Below are 23991 nucleotides of genomic sequence, written 5' to 3'. Positions count from 1 at the left end.
TGTCTATTTCTGACAGTTCTGGGACATTCACTCCATACAGCGGTTTCAACCGCTGTATGGAGGGAATGTCATGGAACTGTCAGAAATAGACTATTAATGACAGTTCTGGGACTGTCCTTCCATGCAGCGGTTGAAACATTGTATGTATTTGTTTCCATAAATGGATCCATTTATGGAAACAAATACATACAATGTTTCAACCGCTGCATGGAAGGACAGTCCCAGAACTGTCATTAATAGTCTATTTCTGACAGTTCCATGACATTCCCTCCATACAGCGGTTAAAACAGCTGTATGCAGTGAATGTCCCAGAACTGTCATAAATAGTCTATTTCTGATAGATCTGGGACATTCACTCCATACAGCTGTTTTAACCGCTGTATGGAGGGAATGTCATGGAACTGTCAGAAATAGACTATTAATGACAGTTCTGGGACTGTCCTTCCATGCAGCGGTTGAAACATTGTATGTATTTGTTTCCATAAATGGATCCATTTATGGAAACAAATACATACAATGTTTCAACCGCTGCATGGAAGGACAGTCCCAGAACTGTCATTAATAGTCTATTTCTGACAGTTCCATGACATTCCCTCCATACAGCGGTTAAAACAGCTGTATGCAGTGAATGTCCCAGAACTGTCATAAATAGTCTATTTCTGATAGATCTGGGACATTCACTCCATACAGCTGTTTTAACCGCTGTATGGAGGGAATGTCATGGAACTGTCAGAAATAGACTATTAATGACAGTTCTGGGACTGTCCTTCCATGCAGCGGTTGAAACATTGTATGTATTTGTTTCCATAAATGGATCCATTTATGGAAACAAATACATACAATGTTTCAACCGCTGCATGGAAGGACAGTCCCAGAACTGTCATTAATAGTCTATTTCTGACAGTTCCATGACATTCCCTCCATACAGCGGTTAAAACAGCTGTATGCAGTGAATGTCCCAGAACTGTCATAAATAGTCTATTTCTGATAGATCTGGGACATTCACTGCATACAGCTGTTTTAACCGCTGTATGGAGGGAATGTCATGGAACTGTCAGAAATAGACTATTAATGACAGTTCCGGGACTGTCCTTCCATGCAGCGGTTGAAACATTGTATGTATTTGTTTCCATAAATGGATCCATTTATGGAAACAAATACATACAATGTTTCAACCGCTGCATGGAAGGACAGTCCCAGAACTGTCATTAATAGTCTATTTCTGACAGTTCCATGACATTCCCTCCATACAGCGGTTAAAACAGCTGTATGCAGTGAATGTCCCAGAACTGTCATAAATAGTCTATTTCTGATAGATCTGGGACATTCACTGCATACAGCTGTTTTAACCGCTGTATGGAGGGAATGTCATGGAACTGTCAGAAATAGACTATTAATGACAGTTCCGGGACTGTCCTTCCATGCAGCGGTTGAAACATTGTATGTATTTGTTTCCATAAATGGATCCATTTATGGAAACAAATACATACAATGTTTCAACCGCTGCATGGAAGGACAGTCCCAGAACTGTCATTAATAGTCTATTTCTGACAGTTCCATGACATTCCCTCCATACAGCGGTTAAAACAGCTGTATGCAGTGAATGTCCCAGAACTGTCATAAATAGTCTATTTCTGATAGATCTGGGACATTCACTCCATACAGCTGTTTTAACCGCTGTATGGAGGGAATGTCATGGAACTGTCAGAAATAGACTATTAATGACAGTTCTGGGACTGTCCTTCCATGCAGCGGTTGAAACATTGTATGTATTTGTTTCCATAAATGGATCCATTTATGGAAACAAATACATACAATGTTTCAACCGCTGCATTGAAGGACAGTCCCAGAACTGTCATTAATAGTCTATTTCTGACAGTTCCATGACATTCCCTCCATACAGCGGTTAAAACAGCTGTATGCAGTGAATGTCCCAGAACTGTCATAAATAGTCTATTTCTGATAGATCTGGGACATTCACTGCATACAGCTGTTTTAACCGCTGTATGGAGGGAATGTCATGGAACTGTCAGAAATAGACTATTAATGACAGTTCTGGGACTGTCCTTCCATGCAGCGGTTGAAACATTGTATGTATTTGTTTCCATAAATGGATCCATTTATGGAAACAAATACATACAATGTTTCAACCGCTGCATTGAAGGACAGTCCCAGAACTGTCATTAATAGTCTATTTCTGACAGTTCCATGACATTCCCTCCATACAGCGGTTAAAACAGCTGTATGCAGTGAATGTCCCAGAACTGTCATAAATAGTCTATTTCTGATAGATCTGGGACATTCACTCCATACAGCTGTTTTAACCGCTGTATGGAGGGAATGTCATGGAACTGTCAGAAATAGACTATTAATGACAGTTGTGGGACTGTCCTTCCATACAGCGGTTGAAACATTGTATGTATTTGTTTCCATAAATGGATCCATTTATGGAAACAAATACATACAATGTTTCAACCGCTGCATGGAAGGACAGTCCCAGAACTGTCATTAATAGTCTATTTCTGACAGTTCCATGACATTCCCTCCATACAGCGGTTAAAACAGCTGTATGCAGTGAATGTCCCAGAACTGTCATAAATAGTCTATTTCTGATAGATCTGGGACATTCACTCCATACAGCTGTTTTAACCGCTGTATGGAGGGAATGTCATGGAACTGTCAGAAATAGACTATTAATGACAGTTCTGGGACTGTCCTTCCATGCAGCGGTTGAAACATTGTATGTATTTGTTTCCATAAATGGATCCATTTATGGAAACAAATACATACAATGTTTCAACCGCTGCATTGAAGGACAGTCCCAGAACTGTCATTAATAGTCTATTTCTGACAGTTCCATGACATTCCCTCCATACAGCGGTTAAAACAGCTGTATGCAGTGAATGTCCCAGAACTGTCATAAATAGTCTATTTCTGACAGTTCTGGGACATTCACTCCATACAGCGGTTTCCGGCAAAAAGTGTATGTGCAGAGTTCCTCTATTCTGCAGATACACTTAGAGGAGCTCTGCAGATACACTTAGAGGAGCTCTGCACATACACTTTTTTCCGGTTTGGAATTATTCTTATTTTCATCCTACTTCTTCTTCTTCTTCTTCATCCTCATCCTCATCCTCTTCTTCTTCTGAGGATGAGGATGAAGAAGAAGAAGAAGAAGAAGAAGAAGTAGGATGAAAATAAGATTAATTCCAAGCCGGCAAAAAGTGTATGTGCAGAGCTCCTCTAAGTGTATCTGCAGAGCTCCTCTAAGTGTATCTGCAGAATAGAGGAACTCTGCACATACACTTTTTGCCGGCTTGGAATTATTCTTCTTTTCATCCTACTTCTTCTTCTTCTTCTTCTTCATCCTCATCCTCAGAAGAAGAGGATGAGGATGAGGATGAGGATGAGGAAGAAGAAGAAGAATGAAAAGAAGAATAATTCCAAGCCGGCAAAAAGTGTATGTGCAGAGTTCCTCTATTTCTGACAGTTCTCTCACAGCTTCTTCACATGTACAGCGGTTGAAATATCTGTATCCTAAATGGAAACTAATAGATACAAATTGTATCTATTAGTTTCCATTTAGGATACAGATGTTTCAACCGCTGTACATGTGAAGAAGCTGTGAGAGAACTGTCAGAAATAGAGGAACTCTGCACATACACTTTTTGCCGGCTTGGAATTATTCTTCTTTTCATCCTACTTCTTCTTCTTCTTCTTCTTCTTCTTCTTCTTCTTCATCCTCATCCTCATCCTCTTCTTCTGAGGATGAAGAAGAAGAAGAAGTAGGATGAAAAGAAGAATAATTCCAAGCCGGCAAAAAGTGTATGTGCAGAGTTCCTCTATTTCTGACAGTTCTCTCACAACTTCTTCACATGTACAGTGGTTGAAACATCTGTATCCTAAATGTAAACTAATAGATACAATGTTTCAACCGCTAAACATGTGTTCCTTCTGTCAGAGAACTGTCAGAAATAGCGGAGCTCACTGCAGGGACACTTTTGCCGGCTGATCGGGAAATGTTCGATTCGCGCACCCGAAGTAGGCAAAATTTCGGTTTCGACACGAATCGAATATTTCCTGAAATTCGACTCGAATTCCGGTTCGCCTAGTTCGATTCGCTCATCTCTACTCCTGGCCATTAAAGCCGCTCTAGAAGAATGGAGGTATTTACTGGAAGGAGCCACGCACCCAATCCTAATATTCACAGATCACAAAAACCTTGAATATTTAAGAACGGCTAAACGACTCAGACCGCGCCAAGCGAGATGGGCTCTTTTCTTTTCTCGATTCACATTCCATATAACGTACCGACCCGGTACTAAGAATACAAACCCAGACGCTCTGTCCCGCATGTTTGAGGACCCCGACGACGCCGTGGTACCAGACACCATCCTACCTTCTGGAAGCTTCCTCGCTCTACAAACGGAACTTCGCTCCCGGCTTCTCGATGCTTCTGCAGGACTACCAGTTCCGTCTGGGTCACCCCTCCAGAGCCACGGTGGGCTGTTTTGGAAGGAAGACCGGATCATGGTCCCAGAAGAAGTCAGTATTAGAGTATCCTCCTGCGCTCAATATAGGCACAATCCCTATCTGAAACAGCTGCTGTCACTTAAAACTTAACCATTCAGTAACCAATAATATATATCTTAAACAGTGAAGCGCTAAATTAAATAAATAAATAAATACATATATTAGGTGCCGTCAGTGAATATAAGTGCTATAGTGTAATAATTCCTTGTAAATCACTGGAACATGCCAACCAATGGTGTATATAACTGGAAACAAAACTGAATACTTAATATATCAGTGAGAAATGCTAAATAGATATATAAATAAATATAAACACACCAGTGATGAATAATCTAATACCTCCGATAAAAACGTCTTCTCATTCACAGAAGAATATAAATAAATAAAAAGGTGCTCATTAAGTGAACAAATGATCACAAACTCAAAAAGTGATCCTGGAAATTCCATTCACAGACACAGGAGGAGTGTTCCTGAGGATCTATGGAGGCCAAGGAAGCTGCCATCTTGACCTCTGTTTGATGTGCTGTTGCCGTGGTGCTGCACACATGATCAGACGTATGAGTGGAGGAGAAGTGGAGACCCTGTGATCCCCTGCTGAGCTACCGAAGGAGAAAGATTGGCCATAGAGGAGATTAAGTAGCCTTTTGGCCCCTTGAGGGTCAGTGCGGGGAGGTGAGCAGGCACTGCTGCCATTTGAGGATTTGTGTGTGTGTGCGCACTAGAAGTGAAGACCACGTTTTTTCACAAGCTACACCTGCATGGACTTTATTTATTTATATATATGTTATATGTATATACATTTTTGGTATATGCACGTAGAAAAGTTTTTTTATACACTTGTTCACTTTTTGAGTTTGTGATCATTTGTTCACTTAATGAGCACCTTTTTATTTATTTATATTCTTCTGTGAATGAGAAGAAGTTTTTATCGGAGGTATTAGATTATTCATCACTGGTGTGTTTATATTTATTTATATATCTATTTAGCATTTCTCACTGATATATTAAGTATTCAGTTTTGTTTCCAGTTATATACACCATTGGTTGGCATGTTCCAGTGATTTACAAGGAATTATTACACTATAGCACTTATATTCACTGACGGCACCTAATATATGTATTTATTTATTTATTTAATTTAGCGCTTCACTGTTTAAGATATATATTATTGGTCCCAGAAGAAGTGCGAACCTTGGTCCTAGGGCACTGCCACGACCATCCAATGGCGGTCACTTCGGGGTTACGAAAACTCTGGAACTACTACGGCGCTCATTCTGGTGGCCGGACATGATCAAGGATTGTGAGCGTTACGTCCGGACCTGTCCCACCTGTCAAAGGAACAAGCCCTCCAGGAGCAGGGCATGGGGATTGTTACGTCCATTACCCATACCCAAGCGGGCCTGGCAAATGATAGCCATGGATTTCGTGGTCGAACTCCCACCATCCCAAGGCTACACAGCAATAATGGTGATCGTCGACCGCTTCTCAAAGATGGCACATTTCGTGCCCCTGGAGAAGACCCCATCGGCACCGGAAACGGCACGGATCTTCATTAAGGAAGTGGTGAGGCTTCATGGGGTTCCCGAAGATATTGTGTCAGATCGGGGGGTCCAATTCACCTCCAGGTTCTGGAACGCCTTATGTAAAGCGCTGGGAATCAAGCTGTCGCTTTCATCCGCCTACCATCCACAGACCAACGGCCAAACCGAGAGGACCAACCAAACGCTGGAACAGTACTTACGATGCTACACATCCTACCTTCAGGATGACAGGCTGACGTTGTTGCCTTCCGCAGAATTCTCATACAACAACTCGAGTCACTCAGCTACGGGTCAATCCCCATTCTTTTCCAATTACGGGTATCACCCCACATTCCTCCCTGATCTAATGCCTGAAAATCCGGTACCAGCGTCTCAAGACATCTTGAACTTCTTTTCCGTCAACAACAAGACGATTCAGGAAGCCATCGCTAAAGCCCAAGAGGACAGTAAAAGGGCATTCGACAGAAAGAGAAGAGGAGAATTACTGCTTCAACCAGGGGATCAGGTTTGGCTAGCAACAACCAACTTGAAGATGCTGTGCCCTTCAAGGGAGCTGGGACCCAAGTACATTGGCCCATTTCCGGTAAAACGAGTAGTCAACGAGGTGGCCTACGAACTCGAGCTTCCGCGGACCTTCAAGATACATCCTGTGTTCCATGTGTCTCTCCTGAAGCCATCCAGACCGGATCCCTTCCCGGACCGTGAATCCGGATCCGGAAGTGGAGACTATCCTCAGTTGCCGAAAGAGGGGGGCCAGACACAGTTCCTGATAAAATGGAAGGGTTATGGCCCTGAGGAGAACTCATGGGAACCCGCCCAGAACATTCACGCGCCCAGGCTCATCCGGGAATTTTGTCGTAGTCACCCGCGGTGGAGAGATCAGTGGGGCTCCCGGAGGGTGCCCATTGGGGGGGGGCAATGTCAGGGATCGCGGCTCCGTAGTCCAGGATCGCGGCACCATCCCCCGCGCATGCGCATTGGCGGCAGATCACGCCGGGACACAGGCACTAGGTCCCGGCGAGCCGCGGCTGACAGGATGCCGCGCATGCGCAGTAGGAGCCGCGGGCGCGCCTCAGGCGTCCAATGACAGCCAGGGGCGCGTCCTAGCCGGCCAATGACAGTGCAGGGCGCACTATTTAAAGATGCCCTGCACTGTCACAGCTTGCCGCAAGGTCTTTCTGTGATTCTGAGTTCCTGCACCCGTCTAGTGACCCTGATTGACCCTGACTACGCTGCCTGCCCCTGTGATTGACCCGGTTTGCCCTGACTACGCTGCCTGCTCCTGTGATTGACCCGGATTGCCCTGACTACGCTGCCTGCTCCTGTGATTGACCCGGATTGTCCTGACTATTCTGCCTGCTCCTGTGTTTGACCCGGATTGCCCTGACCATTCTACGGACTGACTTACCCTGCTGATCCTGCGTGTGACCCGACTACTCTTTGCCCACCGATTCTGTACCCCGCTTACCCTCACGGGCCCACGATCCGTTACTACCCTGCTGGGGCCGCCAATCCCTTCACATCTGGCTCTCCCGGTACCTGTCCCCGGAGGTCTCCTCAGCCACTGGTGGGCCTGCTCGGAGGTCGTGACCTGGCCCGGGACTGTTTCAAGTCCATCCCCACCATCAGGGGCCTTGGTGAAAGCACAGCCCGGGCTTAGACCCCACGCTCTGAGTAGGTCTGTCAGTTGGCAGCCTGAGGCACCACCTGGCGGATCATAACACTCAGCCTGCTCTCCTCCAATAATCAGACTTTTACTGCATGCCTTCCTGCACAGCCTTTCTTTGGGAAGATCAGTTTACTGTTATTTCTCCTCCTACAGCTCTTATACACCTGATAATAGAGGTATGTAATCACATATAAAAAAGGGGGGGGGGGAGGTGCTTATAGTGTTTTCTATATCTATACACAAATGCTTTGCTTTACAATTCTATTTTAAGCTGAATGGGTTGTTTTACAAAGTGAGGGTTTACAATTACTTTAGCCAATTACAATTGCTTCCCTTTCCAGGACTTTCATTTGTTAAGAAAGTCCACTGAAAATGCAAAACAGATGTGTTGGTGTTCTCAGGTCCAGGTAAGGGAGGCTCATCACAGGTGCAGGGTAGAAGGAACTCAATGCAATTCAGCAGCTTCTTCAGGGGTAAACGAATGATCTATAGCCAACAACCCATGTGATTGATATGGGACACACAGGGAAGTTGATTGTGCTTGCTAGATAAGATAATAAGTTATTGATTGCATCTCTGTCTGATGCAAAGCATAACCTGATCAACTGAAATATGATTGTATTCCTGAACAAAGTATCTTGGTGCTCTGATCAGTCACACATCACAACTCCTCCATATCCACTAAATAGCTCTACACAATGGGGAGCAGGATATTATGTGTTGGTTGATAGAGGTTTCACCTCCCTGTAATTCTAAGCACATATAAACAATAAACACAGGCTGGCGGGGTGCAAAAGATTGTGATTGGCAGAACCTACCCCTAGATAGCCCACACCATGTTTTTGCACAAACATAATAATGATTTGAGTTCAAATACATATTTGTATGTCGATTTAAAAAATGTATTTCATATTAACCATGTTTTTTTCTTCTGTATCCCAAAGGCATTTTTTTTTATTTTTAACATGTGACCTGTAGGGCTAGAAGCTCCTCCTGCCGATGTTTTCCTGCAGAAATGCTGGGAAAGAGCTGAGTCATGTGACAGCTGTATATCGATTATGAAAAAAGGTATTTCAATGTTTTTTTTTAATTAAAATAAATACAGTGCCATCATCCATATACATAAAGAGAAGGGATGATGTAAATTAAACAGTGTGTTTAGAATTACTATAACATTATACTAAGCTTTGGTTTAAATCAAAACATTCTATATAAGTATTCTTAATGTATTGTTAATTCCACAAAGTCCCTTCTATTGCTCTTAGCCTCCTCCACATCTCAAAAATCCTTTTTTCTTAATACTGTGATCTTATTTCCAGTTGGAGGGTGGCTATGTTCATTCTGCATGGTCCCAGTCTACGTAGGAACGTAGCCACCCTCCCTTCCATGTTTAAGAGATGGACTATGGGATGTGTGTAAAAAGTAGAGTACATGATCGCAAATAACGTTCAGTGTTTGTTCCAAACAAACAAAAGTAAGAGGGAAAAGTAGAGGTTCAGGAGTTCACGGAGTCAGAAAAACAGATTTAGAAACACTTTGATGAAAAAGAGATTACAGGGCGATTAAGTAGTGGACGTGTATGTATTATTTTTGCGGAGTATGGACATTATTTGGTGTCACTTTAACCCTTGCAGTGCAAGGGCTCCCACTGCAAGGGTTTTTTTTTTTTTTTAGCCCAAAGTATTATTGCCAAAATAAGACTCTGGATACCTAAGAAAAAAACACATTGCTAGTATGCATAATAGCATGTCTTGTATGAAAAGGTCAATATCCGCTTAAGCTCGGGAAGGTTTACCCTCTGCATGATCAGGCCATACTTTGATATTCAGCACTGTGCTACTTTAACTGGTAATTGCGTGGTTATGCAATCCTGTACCCAAACAAAATTTATATAATTTTTTTAACATAAATAGAGCTTTATTTTAATGGCATTTGATCATCACTGGATGGACAATTTTGGAAAAAAAAAACTATATTTTTTACTTTCTGCTATAAAACACATTCAATACAAAAAATTTAAAAAATCAAATTTCTTTATAAATTTAGGCCAAAATGTATTCTGCTACATCTTTGCTAAAAAATAATCCCAATAAGTGTTATTTATATACACTGACTGTGGGGTGGACAGGTGTCTTTAAAGAGCTCAGACAGGTACTACTAAGTTAGATTAATGAGTGGAGTAGAGGTGGACTTTTTAAAGGCACAGTAACAGGTCTTTGAGAGCCAGAATTCTTGTTGTTTCTCAGGTGTTCAAATACTTATGTTCAGCAGTGCAAGACAAATACATTCTTTAAAAAAATCATACAATGTGATTTCCTGAATTTTTTTTTTAATTCTGTCTCCCAGAGTGGGAACGCACCTACAATGTGAATTTCAGACCCCTCCATAATTTCTAAGTGGGAGAACTTGCAAAATCGCAGGGTGTTCAAATACTTCTGTTCCTCACTGTACACTGTCACTGTACTAATGACAATGGCAAGGAAGGGGTTAGCATCTGGGGCAATCAAAGGGTTAATTGTGTGCCTAACATGTGTAATGTGTGTGAAGTGTATTGCTTTTAGTAAGCAATGTGACTGCTTCATCTCCCTGCTTTTCAAGGAAAAAAAAAAACATCCACATTGCTGCACTCTGTACAGAGCCCTGTGCTGTCTTCTGTCATTCGCTCAGTCGATCAGTGGGTCTCGGCATAAATCATTGCCAAACAGGAAGTGAGAGGAAAATCCTTTCAAAGTGAGGGAGTCCTGGGGTGTCCCCAGGGTTACCAGAGTTAGTGTCCCTATTGAAATATCTCTCTTCTATTTCTGTTCTGGTGGCAACCCAAAATCTGTGATTTTCCTTCACTTTGGGTGGTAACAGTAACAGGACAAAGAGGAGAGAGATTGAATCTCCCTAACAGGGCCACAGACATCGATAAAAACTGACAACTGTTCTACAGTTCTATCCAAAACTAAAAAAAAGTTTTGCTTTCAGCTATTCTTTAAGATGGAACTCTAAGCAGATATAAAAAACACAAATTAACGTTTCATCAAAAGGGTAAAATAAACTTCTCATATTTGCTTTCTATTGGTTCATTATTATACCATAGAATGCATTTTGATATACACTGTATTGCCAAAAGTATTGGGACGCCTGCCTTTACACGCACATGAACTTTAATGGCTTCCCAGTCTTAGTCCATAGGCTTCAATATTAAGTTGGCCCACCCTTTGCAGCTATAACAGCTTTAACTCTTCTGGAAGGGCTGTCCACAAGGTTCAGGAGTGTGTCTATGGGAATGTTTGACCATTCTTCCAGAAGCGCATTTGTGAGGTCAGGCACTGATGTCAGATGAGAAGGTCTGGCTCGCAGTCTTCGCTCTAATTCATTACCAAAAGGTGTTCTATCGGGTTAAGGTCAGGACTCTGTGCAGGCCAGTCAAGTTCCTCCACCCCAAACTCGCTCATCCATGTCTTTATGGACCTTGGTTTGTGCACTGGTGTGCAGTCATGTTGGAATAGGAAGGGGCCATCCCCAAACTGTTCCCATGAAGTTGGGAGCATGAAATTGTCCAAAATGTCTTGGTATGCTGATGCCTTAAGGGTTCCATTCACTGGAACTAAGGGGCCAAGCCTAACTCCTGAAAAACACCCCCACACCATAATCCCCCCTCCACCAAACTTTACACTTGGCACAATGCAGTCATGCAAGTACCGTTCTTCTGGCAACCGCCAAACTCAGACCTGTTCATTGGATTGCCAGAGAAGTGTCATTCGTCACTCCAGAGAACATGTCTCCACTGCTCTTCACTAACACTTGACTGTGGAATATTTAGTAACAAGGAAATTTCATGGATGGACTTATTGCACAGGTGGTAACCTATCACAGTACCACGCTTGAATTCACTGAGCTCCTGAGAGCGACCCATTCGTTCAAAAATGTTTATAGAAGCAGTCTGCATGCCTAGGTGCTTGATTTTATACACCTGTGGCTATGGAATGATTGGAATACCTGAATCCAATCATTTGGAGGGGTGTCCCAATACTTTTGTGAATATAGTGTATATGTTCAATAAGTGCTCTGTATGCTCTGTAGAATTATCTTAATTGTTATCAGAAGGTGTAATAGGACTACAGAACACCTTACCCCTAGGCTACAGAGATCAGGAGAAAGGGAAAACATTCTGTAGTCCTAACTGCTCTTCTATAGATACAGCATGGGTAGGTGAGTGTTGTGATCCTAGGACAGAAAATGTGTTACTGGTAGGATCACTAGGTGAAAATAAAGGAAAAATACGAAAAAAGAAAACTAATACAGCCACCTCATCTAAGGACTTGTAAATCACAATATATAACATTTTTCCATTCTCTTTTGAGTTGGCCATACACATTTAGAAGTTTTATCTGTTCAGCAATCATGACTCTGTTTTTACCAAAGCAAATTCACAGACACTCACATACATTATTTTCAATAAGCCCCATTCCCTGATAAACTGCATTTTATAACCACTTGCACAGAAATGCATGTACATTGGCCCTTTCACACTGGTGCGCTTTCATTGACATACACTATAGTATACTCTTCATAAAGTGATAAACTCAATTCAATTTTGTATTATGCTGACCTAATGATAATTAGGAAAATCTTTCTAAGACATACTGCAAGATTGTATTGTTTGTTGTTGAACCTTAAAGTGTTATTAAAGGCAATTTAAAAAAAATAACAAACATGTCATACTTACCTGCTCTGTGCAGTGATTGTACCTAGAGCAGCCCCGATCCTCCTCTCCTCGTGTTCCCCGCCAGTACCTTCTCCTGCTTAGTGACCCTACAGCAAGTAGCTTGCTATGGGGGTACCTGAGCAGGTTTGCTCCCAAGCCGCTGCTCTGCATGTCCATTCACACACAGAGCCATCGCTTGTCCCTGCCCCCCCCCTCTCCTCACTGGCTCAGTGGCCAATAGCTCCCGCTGCTGTCTCAGCCAATAAGGAGGGAGAGTCCCTGGAGAGCCAAGGAGCTCATGCACAATGCTGGATTGTAATGGGGCTCAGGTAAGTATTAGGGGGGGCTGGGGGAACTTCTACACACAAAAGGTTTTTTTACCTTTATCCATAGAATGCATATATATATACATATATATTTATAAACTGATTTGGGATATTTTATTTTTACCAAAAAATAGCTGAATACATTTTGGCCAAGATTTATGAAGAAAGATTATTTATTTGCAAAATTTTATAAGAAAAACACTTTTTTTTTCAAAATTTTGGGTCTTTCATTTATATAGCAAAAAAAATGTAAATCCCAATGGTGAATACATACCACCAAAAGAAAGTTTTATCCATCTAAAAATTTCAATTGTGTACCGACTTGCATGACCGCACAATTGTTATTCAAAGAGTGTGATAGCGCTGAAAGCTGAAAATTGGCCTGGACTGGAAGGAGGTGAAAGTGTCCGGACTTGAAGTAGTTAAATAAAAGTTGATTAAAAAATAAAAATAGAGAGATTGTACAGTGTATGGCCAGCTTGAATCTTTCCATTAATCTGTACAAAGTGCTACAGACTATCACTAGGTAATTCCCAGCCTTGTATCTGCATCCTAGCACTCATGTTGCCTAGCAACAGCTCTACAGCATCCTTACACTGAGTCAGGGGCACCATAGCATCATCTTGTAGCTTCTGTGGTACTACAAATCCCAGCTGCAGGGCAGATCTCATCCTGCTAATGGAATCACACACATAAAGAAGTGATTAGGTGCACTTTTAGGGCTCATTCACATGGGCATCTAACATTCCCTTATTTACATGTGTACAGTTACAGCAGCACTATAGGAATCAATGAGACCATAAACACAAACAAAAATGTAAAAAATTGTAAAAAAAAGTAGAACACAGCTGTGTCTGGGGAAGCACATATCTGCAGATTTTACACGTGTACGCACATGCATGTAAAACCACTAGAAGAATTGCATGCGCCTAAGGCCTCATGCACATGGCATTTACAAACTTTTTTTTTTTACAGATCTGAATGCAGCTGCATTGTTTTCAATAGAGACATTCACACAGGTGCGTAAACATGCACTGCGTTCAGATCTGTAACACAAAATCCAAAAATCTGCATTTGAGGACATGCGTCTATCATTGAAAAATCGACCAGGACAATTACACATTACAAATGGATCTATTTACTGATCCTTGATGCAGGAACTTTAGCTCTCTAATGATCAGTAAAACGTTTATGGCCATGTGAATGAAACCTAAAACGCGAGTTCTTTAGACGCGTATTTTACGCAGGATTTTCTGCTAGCTCTGCCAGCAAGGAGCTGCGTCTCCTGCAGAATGTCCGTGTGAATGAGCCCTCAATAATACAGACGTGTACTCACAGGCTGACTGTCAGATTGGGCAGTAGCGCAGGCTGCAAAGTTTCCAGCAGCTCCCCTCCATTGCACAGCACTTTGATGAGCAGCACTTTGTGGTGGCCAAGTCCCTTGGAGCGCTCCACCGTGCACAGGCAGCTGTCAGTGATCAGGTCCGGGCACATCCTACTGGCCAGCAAGTTCCAGACAATGGCTGACAGCACCAAGCAGGAGAGCAGCAGCTGAGCACGATCCATGTTAGGGCATCCTCACACATCCAGGGAAAAAAGAGCTTTTATTGTGTTTTTTAATTTCTCTTGTAAAGGGAAAAGTTGTCAGAAGTCATGACTGCTTGATGTGTGTGCATGGAGTGAAGTCAGATGGATGGAAAACATACAGCCTAGGGATGGAAGTTTATCATAAGTAGAATGCAGAGGGGAGAAAGTTGGAAAGGGAAAAGTGTGTTAGGCTATGCCTGACAGCTACACACTATTCCCCATTCACCTCCTCCCTCCTTCCCACTCCTAGCCTCTCCCACCACATCCTAGATCATTGGTGCCGGACTATGTGCTATTCACACTGCTCATCGGAATAATACTGGCTGCAATGGCACAGAACACACCACCTAATACAAGTGTCTTCCTCTATATCTAGATTTTCTAACAAAGTTTATTTCATTATAACTCTAAAACATATTTACAAAAGGTGGCCTTATTGCTCTGCCTACCTTCCTGCCTACCTTGTTCATGTACTTAACTTTTATGTTCTACATAACTGTACTTTATTGGAATGAATATTACAGATGTGCATTTTTTTCTGTTGTATGTTATACCTTATGCTGTTAAGCTGTTTTTGCAGCTTATTTCTTAATAAATAAAAACGTTTGTAAACAAAAAAAAACATATTTAAAAAATAATAAAATGATATAATCCATATAAAATATAAAAAAATAATAAAATGATATAATCCATATAAAATATAAAAAAATAATAAAATGATATAATCCATATAAAATAAAAAAAATAATAAAATGATATAATCCATATAAAAAAAAATAAAATGATATAATCCATATAAAATATACAAAAATAATAAAATGATATAATCCATATAAAATATAAAAAAATAATAAAATGATATAATCCATATAAAAAAAAATAAAATGATATAATCCATATAAAATATAAAAAAAATAATAAAATGATATAATCCATATAAAATATAAAAAAATGATATAATCCATATAAAAAAATAATAAAATGATATAATCCATATAAAATATAAAAAAATAATAAAATTATATAATCCATATAAAAAAAAAATAAAATGATATAATCCATATAAAATATAATAAAATGATATAATCCATATAACATATAATAAACACATTACCTATCAGGAGACTGTTTTTCAATTACACTTTGTTAAATATAGACTCAGATAATGGTAAATTAAAGAAAAATGTCTTAGCCACTTGTTTCATCTTAGATGCCAAATTGATCATTCCGTTCACACCAGAACGCAGTGTGAGGAACCAGCATTCCGTGCGCATTGCCCACATTGCATTCAAAGCGCACTGCAGTTGCCATCTGCAGCAGTTGTCAATATTAAGGTAGTGACACCCTAAACGCAGGTCACAAACACAAGCACCTTGCAATCCAGTTGCAGTGCGGTTTTTAAAGTAGCACATGTACTATTTTTGGTGCATTTAAGAGTCCTGCGCACCGGAAATTAGGAAAGATTGGGATCTGTAGGCTGCTGCTAGCAATTAACACAAGTGTGTGTGATAATTAGGCGACTGGAATTCTGCGCTGCCAATCCTACACCTGTGGGGCATGAGTGAGAAAAATTATTGAATATGATTTAAAGCCAGTAATTAGGTGAGTAGGTAGTGCTAGATAGCACTACCTACTCACCTAATTACCGTATTTTCCGGAGTATAAGGCGACTGGGTGTATAAGACGACCCCCTAATTTTCCAGTAAAACATAGGTTTTGGGCTATACTCGCCGTATAAGACTACCCCCCTTCCGAGGCAGCACCATTTAAAAACATCAGATTTTTTAATTGAAATGGTTATGACTTACCGGTACTTAAAATCCTTCAAAATCCTCATGTTCATCCTCTGACATCATAAGTTCATGAATGACATCTTGTGATATATTTGTAAGACAGTCATCATATGGATCAAATTCCAAATCAGATGGTTACAACTGGATGTGCGGTAATACGGTAGCTTCGGCTACATACAGTATACAGTATATATACAGCCCGCTGGATGTGCAGTAATGTACATACAGTATACCGTGCTGAGCCAAGCTGGCTCAAAACAAATGTCCCTATGACAGATTAATCTGTCAGCCCGCTGGATGTGCGGTATATACAGTATACTGAGCCAAGCTGTTTCAAAACGTACCGGTATGTCCCTACGGTAATCAAACCGCTGGATGTGTGTATTTACAGTATATGAGGCTACATACAGTATACGCTGGGCCAATCACGGCGAGCGATGTATTCTACTAATGAATACAAAGCCTGCTCGGATTGGCTGAGGTTGTGACATCATCAGTCCACCTCTCTGACTCAGCCACTCCGAGCAGGCTTTGTATTCATTAGTAGAATACATCACTTGCCGTGATTGGCCCAGTGTATACTGTATGTAGCCGCAGCTACCATACATACACTCATCCAGCAGGCTGATTACAGTAGGGGCGTACCGGTACATTTTGAAACCGCTTGGCTCAGCGCAGTATACTGTATATACCGCACATCCAGCGGGCTGACAGATTAATCTGCCATAGGGACATTTGTTTTGAGCCAGCTTGGCTCAACACAGTATACTGTATGTACAGTATTACCACACATCCAGCCAGCTTGACCCAAACAAACTCAAGGTTCACATTTTATACCCCGCGTATAAGACGACCCCCAATTTTTGGGTTATATTTTTAAGTATAAAAAGTAGTCTTATACGCCAGAAAATACTGTACTATTTTTGGTGTGGTTCAGTGCGATTTAGCCCATTCAAAATGAAAGGGCTCAAATTGCATCCCACTGTTCTGCATGTGAAATGCACAGGAATGTGCGACATGTCCGTGTGTTATCCCTGGTGTGAACCAGCCTTAAATGTTGGCAACACCCTTAGTCCTCATGCACACTGGACGTTTTTACAGCTGCTGTTTTTGGCTTTTGACGTTTTTTTCTACAGCTAGTAAACCCCCCAGCATGTTATCATATGTGTCCATGCACACATAGACAGTAATCAATGTTTTTTGGCGGAAAAAAAAAACCCAGGGCTAATGGGTTTCTAGAGTTTTTTAGCTGTAAAAACGATCTAACGCTGAAAACGTGGTAAAACGCAGCAAACCAGTGTTTTTGGACTTTTTTTGACCCCCCCCCCCCCCCCCAAAAACACAAACGCAGAAAAACGCGGCTAAACACGGCAAAGCGCTGCTAAACACCATTGCAAAAACACTAAAAAAAGCTGAAAAACTCACATTTTTAACGTGACTTTACACAGCTAACATTACTAGCATTATCAAAACGTCCAGTGTGCATGAAAACTTAATCAGAGTTTTTTGGCTGGAAAAAAAACTCAGAACTAGTGGGTTTCTAGAGGAATTTTGTTAGCTATAAAAACACTCTAACGCTGAAAAACACCGCAAAATTCGGTAAAACCCAGCAAACCAGTGGTTTTGGACGCAAATGCGGAAAACGCTAATGCAAAAACACTGAACAACTTGCGTTTGTAACGTGACTTTACACAGCTAACGTTACCAGCGTTATTAAAATGCCCAATGTGCATGGAGCCTAATAGTGTCCGTACATGCTTCAAAAGTGTATTGATTTCCTTTTCAATCGATCACCGATAATAATAATTAATCTATGGTCAAATTTGATCCATATGGCACACATGGGGAATTGGATTTCGATTGAATTAAAGTGGAACTATACTCACCTCAGCCAACCACAAATGTAAGCCTAGCTCTATATTGTCTTGCTGAACAAATGCCAATATTAAATGATGTTAAACTCTCAGCTCATTGGTCCAGCACTCTTATTTTGGATTTTGTATATAACAGAATTATGGGGACTGCCATTGCTGACCTTTATCTGAAAATCCCTGTTGACCAGCAATTATTCTTGCAGGCAGAGAAAGGGAGAAGTAAATCCTCCACCTGAAGGTGGCACTGTGCTATTTTTTCAGGCTGGCAGTAGCCTGAAAAAATGTCTACTGCTAGGGGCTCCAGGCAGCCATCTTGTAGAGGACGACAATTTTATTGGATACCAAAGTCCAACAAAATTTGGGCACCCATCTTGACTGAGAAATCTATAAATAATGGAATTCTACATCATTCGGTGTACCCACAGTTTAGGAGTAAAATCAGGACAGAACCCCCTCTGGTTAGGCTTTTGAGAATGCAATGAGTAGGTTTTTCCTTAAATGCTAGGACATATGGGGGTTGTAGTTTGAACAAGTTATATCATAGCTCCCTCCTAGGAAAGAGCACCTCTGACGTGGTATGTAAGTGCCTGATATACTACTATTGGAAAGTGCCTTGTGGATAAACAGTGTCCTCTTCTGCGTGAAGAAGTGTATGACATGCAACATATGTGGTACTATTTCTGTAAATTGCCTGATTTCTGTGAAAAGTCCATTTGTACAATATAGATAAAGTTTAAAGTAGTATTAAACCCAAACACAAATATTTTAATATATTAATAATTACTAATTATTAGATGTGTTGGCTGTATTAGTTTTCATTTTTAGGCTTTCTTTCTTTTATTTTACCCTGGTGATCCTGCCAGTAAGTCTGTTGTTTTTCAACAGGCAAGCAGTCTTGATGATGTAGCAGTTAGAGGGTTGAGACAAAAACATTTAACACTGACAGGGTTACTTACAATCATCAGCTTTTACTCATTTATGTAACACCTTTTTCCAAAAAGGAAAAAAAACTGCTGCAACTTCTTATAAAGTATTAGTTGGAGTTTAGTTTCATTTTGTTAGTGTATCTAAATCTGCTAGTACATCTGAAAATCTCTTCCCTCCAGACTGACAATATTGCTATCCAAAGGTGTCTCTGTTGCTCCTCCATCCAGATTGGAGACACTCTAATACAGTAGGTGTGGTACTGGTCGGATCACCAGGTAAATACAGAAGGAAAAAATAAAACTAAAAAAAGAGAACTAATGCAGCCATCACATCTAATGATTGGTATGCTGCAATATATTACATTTATGGTTTGGAGTTTAATACTGTTGAAAACAATGTTGATGTATTTTTTGTGCAACACCTACTTCACTACATTAGTATGAGTATTCAGTAGAGATATATTCTTCAACCAGTAGATGGCAGTGTTTATAAGTTTGTAGCTGCATCTATAATAAAACTCTATTTCTTTTCTCTAATAAAGTTCCTGTTTCCTGTTTGCAGAGAAGCAGCAAATAAACACATGTGGACTGTGCACTCTGTTGTGTAGGTCTATACAGTAGGGGAAATATTTATTTGACCCTTGAAGATTTTGTAAGTTTGCCCAATTACCAAGAGATGAAGGGTCTATAATTTTTAATAGGTGTATTTTAAATGATAGAGACAGAATATCAACCAAACATCCAGAAAAAACACGATACAAATGTTATATATTGAGTTGCAGTTCAGTGAGTAAAATAAGTATTTGATCCCCAAGCGAAACATGACTTAGTACTTGGTGGAGAACCCCTTGTTGGCAAGCACAGAGGTAAGACATTTCTTGCAGCTGGTTAACAGGTTTGCACACATCTCAGGAGGGATTTTGGTCCACTCTTTACAGATCTTCTCTAAATCCTTAATATTTCTTGGCTGTTGCTTGGCAACTCAAAGTTTCAGTTCCCTCCATAAATGTTCTATAGGATTAAGGTCTGGAGACTGTCTAGGCCACTCCATGTTCTTAATGTGCTTCTTCTTGAGCCACTCCTTTGTTGCCTTGGTGGCAGTAAGTTACTTCTTGAGTAATTGTCATACTGGAAAACCCATCCACGACCCATCTTCAGTGTTCTGGTTGAAGGAAGAAGGTTCTCATCCAAGATTTTACAATACATAGCCCCTCAATGCAGCATAGTCGGCCTGTACCTTTAGCATAGAAACAGCCCCAAAGCATAATATTTCCACCTCCATGTTTGACTGTAGGGATGGTGTTTTTAGGCTCATAGTTACCATTTTTCTTCCTCCAAACACGGCGCTTCGAGTTAATGCCAAAGAGCTCAATTTTGGTCTCATCTGACCAACCACAGCACTTTCTCCCAATCCTTCTGTGAATCATTTAGATGTTCACTGGCAAAATTCAGACGGGCCTGTACATGTGCCTTCTTGAGCAGGGGGACCTTGCGGGTGCTGCAGGTTTTCAATCCATGGCGGTGTATTATGTTACCAATGGTTTGTTTGGTGACTGTGGCCCCAGCTGCCTTCAGATCATTCACAAGCTATTCCCGTGTAGTTCTGGACTGATCCCTCACTTTTCTCATGATCATCCTTACCCCATGAGGCAAAATCTTTAATGGAGCTCCAGACCGAGGGCAATTGATGGTTATTATGTATTTCTTCCTTTTGCGAATAAACGCTCCAACAGTGTTCTTCTTCTCACCAAGCTTCTTGCTGATGGTCTTGTAGCCCATTCCAGCTTTGTGCTGGTCTACAATCTTGTCCTTGATGTCCTTTGACAGCTCTTTGATCATGATGGTGAGGTTTGAATGGAAGATGGAGATTCTGTGGACAGGTGTCTTTAATACATATAACAAGTTAGCACTATGAGTACCTTCTTAAAATGACAGGACTCATCTGTGTACCACATGACCATATAGCCAATCTGTGGGAGCCAGAATTATTGTTGGTTGGTAGGAAATTTAAATACTTATTTTACTCACTGAACTGCAACTCAATTTGTAACATTTGTATCATGTGTTTTTTTCTGGATAAAATACACTTATGATTAAAAATTATAGACCCTTCATCTCTTTGTAAGTGGGCAAACTTACAAAATCTGCAGGGGATCAAATAATTATTTTCCCCACTGTATACAAATATCTCTTTAAGTATCCATGATGTGTGTTTGTTTAGTCCTCAGATACACTGGTTAGGCCCTTCCTCCATGTTTACCTATTGGTTTCAATACTTGCCACTAACACAAAGCAAAGAAGTCATTATCTGTACTAGTTGAAGGTACTTATATAGCACTATCAGTTTGCTCAGTGCTTCACATTTATACTGTACATTCACATCTGTTCCTGCCCTCAAGGAGCTTACAATCTTATATACACACTAGGGCCAAATTAGACAGAAACCAATTAACCTACCAACATGTCTTAAGAAGAACAGAGCACCTAGAGGAAACCCATGCATGCTCAGGAACAGCTTGCAAACTCCATGCAGGTAGTGCCATGGTTGGGGCTCAAAATTACATCCCTAGTGCTACTAAGTGGAAATGCTAACCACCTAGTCACTGTTCTGGCCAAGAGGATTATTATGACAGCCAAGTGAATAGCATTTTTCAGAAGGGAGGCCAGTAACAGCAACCTGTGTTTTTGTTTTAACCACTCTGCTTTAATTAAAGAGATCTTCTTGTAAATCTCTTTATAACAAGTTTAAAGTTATGCTGTGAAAAGAAACAGAAGGAAGTGGATGAAAGTATCCCCAGTGGGAAGTGACAATCCCTTACTATGAATATCTTCCAGTGTAATAATGTTGGAGTTAAAGGTCACCCTGTCTTTATATTGTTCATCACTCGAGGCGGCTATGACACTTTCCAGCTTTCGTACTGTAATCGTCATGGCAAATCCTAATACAGCTAACATTTAACCGACTACAAAAACTTGAGTGCTTTAAAAAAAGAGCTGTGTAATCCTGCTGAGATATTTAATTTTTTTTTTTTAAATAAGTAATGATAAAATTGCACACTGCTATCCCCAATGAATGTTCTGTGCCTCGCGCAGCTTAAAATGTTTCTCCGCTCCCACTGGGTTCTCTGGCTTTCTCTTTCTGTTTCTTGTTCTTTTCTGATGTATTTTACATCAGTTTGGGCCCGGAAAGAAGAGAAAAAAAAGTTGAAACCTTTGATAGCATGACTGGGTAAAGATCTGACGTACAGCTCATCCTTGGAACGGCTCGCACAAACACCGAAAGGAGCATTTTTAATAAAGGACAAAGACCGAGCAAGAAAATCATTCACTCCCCTGTACAATTTGTAATGCCTAAAATAAAATGCAGAGCCTTTATGTTTGACGTGATTAAAGATAAATCAGACAGTGGCACCAGCAAGCAAAATGACATTGGCTAGTGTTCGTCAGGGTTTGATCATGTAATAAACATTGGTGAAACAGAGATTTCGGGAGGCAGGTCAATTAAGGAACTGCTCATGCTGCTTCTGATATGATACAACTAACAGAGGATGCAAGACTTCCATCAGAGATTTATGGAATCAACTGCAGAGTTTTCAAGTTCCTTGTCATCAAAGCCCAGCTGTAAAAGAAGAGCATATACACATATCTTTGTGTCGGCGACCCACTGCTGCTGTGCACTGGTAGGAAACAGTCTATAATTGCCAGAGTGGCTACTTAATCTCCACCAAAATGTATGGAGTCCCCAGAGCTCTAACTTTCAATCTGCTTTTTTTGGACTTCCATGGACTGCATACATTTGTACTACAAACATCATAAAATCGAAAGCAGAAATAAAGACCTTAGGAGTTCTACCCCTAGGAAAAAAAGCTTTATTCAAGCAAACATTAAGATCAGTTCCCATGGTACATTAAAAAAAAATACTCAACATCAGAATGCCAACATCAAAGGGACAATAATAGCAATGATTTTCATGGTAAAAATCTTCATGGTCTATGAATATCTGCCAAAATACTGACACATATAGTTTCTTAGGTACACCTTGCTAGTGCCAAGAAAATATCCCCCACACCATTACACCACCACCAGCCTGAACTGTTGATACAAGGCAGGATGGATCCATGTTTTCATGTTGTTTACACCAAATTCTGACCCTACCATCTGAATGTCGTAGCAACCAGTCTGCCCATTCTCCTCTGACCTCTGACATCAGCAAGGCATTTTCTTCCACACAACTGCAGCTCACTATTTTATCTTTTTTGGACCATTCTCTGTAAACCCTAGAGATGGTTGTGTGTGAAAATTCCAGTAGATCAGCAGTTTTGTAACTACTCAGACCAGCCCTTCTGGCTCCAACAACCATGCCATGCTCAAAGTCACTTAAATCCTCTTTTTTCCCCATGCTGGTGCTTGGTTTGAATTTCAGCAAGTCATCTTCACCATGTCTACATGCCTAAATGCATTACCGCCATGTGATTAGCTGATGAGAAATTTGTGTTACCAAGCAATTGTACAGGTGTACCTAATAAAGTGACCAGTGAGTGCACATTGTAAAGCAATCAAAGCTGTGTCTCTGGCAGCGTCTAAAGACCATAACCCCCAAGCTAAACCCTCTCCAACCCTAACAAGGGGGACCTTGCAAACCCAGGAATGTTGAATACTTGCAGTTGCAGGGGAGATGCAAAGTAGTGAAATTTAGAGAAATGGATTACTGGAAAGGTAAGAATACACATTATTGCCCCTTCCAGAAGGTTCCTCAAAATCAGTGTTATTTGATCCTGGGGTGTTATTTGGGTTCCCCCAAGGCACCATTATGTGCTGCCATGGTGCAAGAGAATCAGTCACCACCACTATAACAACCAATCACGCTCAAGAGCCAGAATGCACTGTGTCTTTTGTTTCCATGGTGATGACACTGGCTCACTCACTGCATGGCAATGCATATGATTGTGTATTCTATGCTGCCATGAAGTTAGTCTGGAAAATCAAATTAAGCAATTTCAGTAGAAGAGAGGAGCATGTACCATTGTGCAAGACTGAATGTAAGGC

At 40.8% G+C, this 23991-nt stretch overlaps 1 protein-coding gene across 1 annotated transcript in view; it reads right to left on the bottom strand.

Annotated features, from left to right (window-relative positions):
• Window positions 1-14439, bottom strand: part of LOC149451697 (adhesion G protein-coupled receptor A3-like) — an 892717-nt gene extending 878278 nt beyond the window's left edge. Inside the window, exon 1 of the mRNA XM_089690279.1 lies at window positions 14102-14439. Coding sequence (XP_089546405.1) covers window positions 14102-14331 — 230 coding nt within the window. The 5' untranslated portion in view covers window positions 14332-14439. The remainder of the gene's footprint in view (window positions 1-14101) is intronic.
• Between the last annotated feature and the right edge of the window lie 9552 nt (window positions 14440-23991).

The sequence above is a fragment of the Staurois parvus genome, unplaced genomic scaffold (assembly GCF_062004578.1).
Source record: "Staurois parvus isolate SC_StPar_1 unplaced genomic scaffold, SC_StPar_1.0 ptg000525l, whole genome shotgun sequence".
NCBI lineage: Eukaryota > Metazoa > Chordata > Amphibia > Anura > Ranidae > Staurois > Staurois parvus.
Note: the sequence above shows the minus strand (reverse complement) of the source record. Positions and strands in the feature narration are given on the sequence as shown.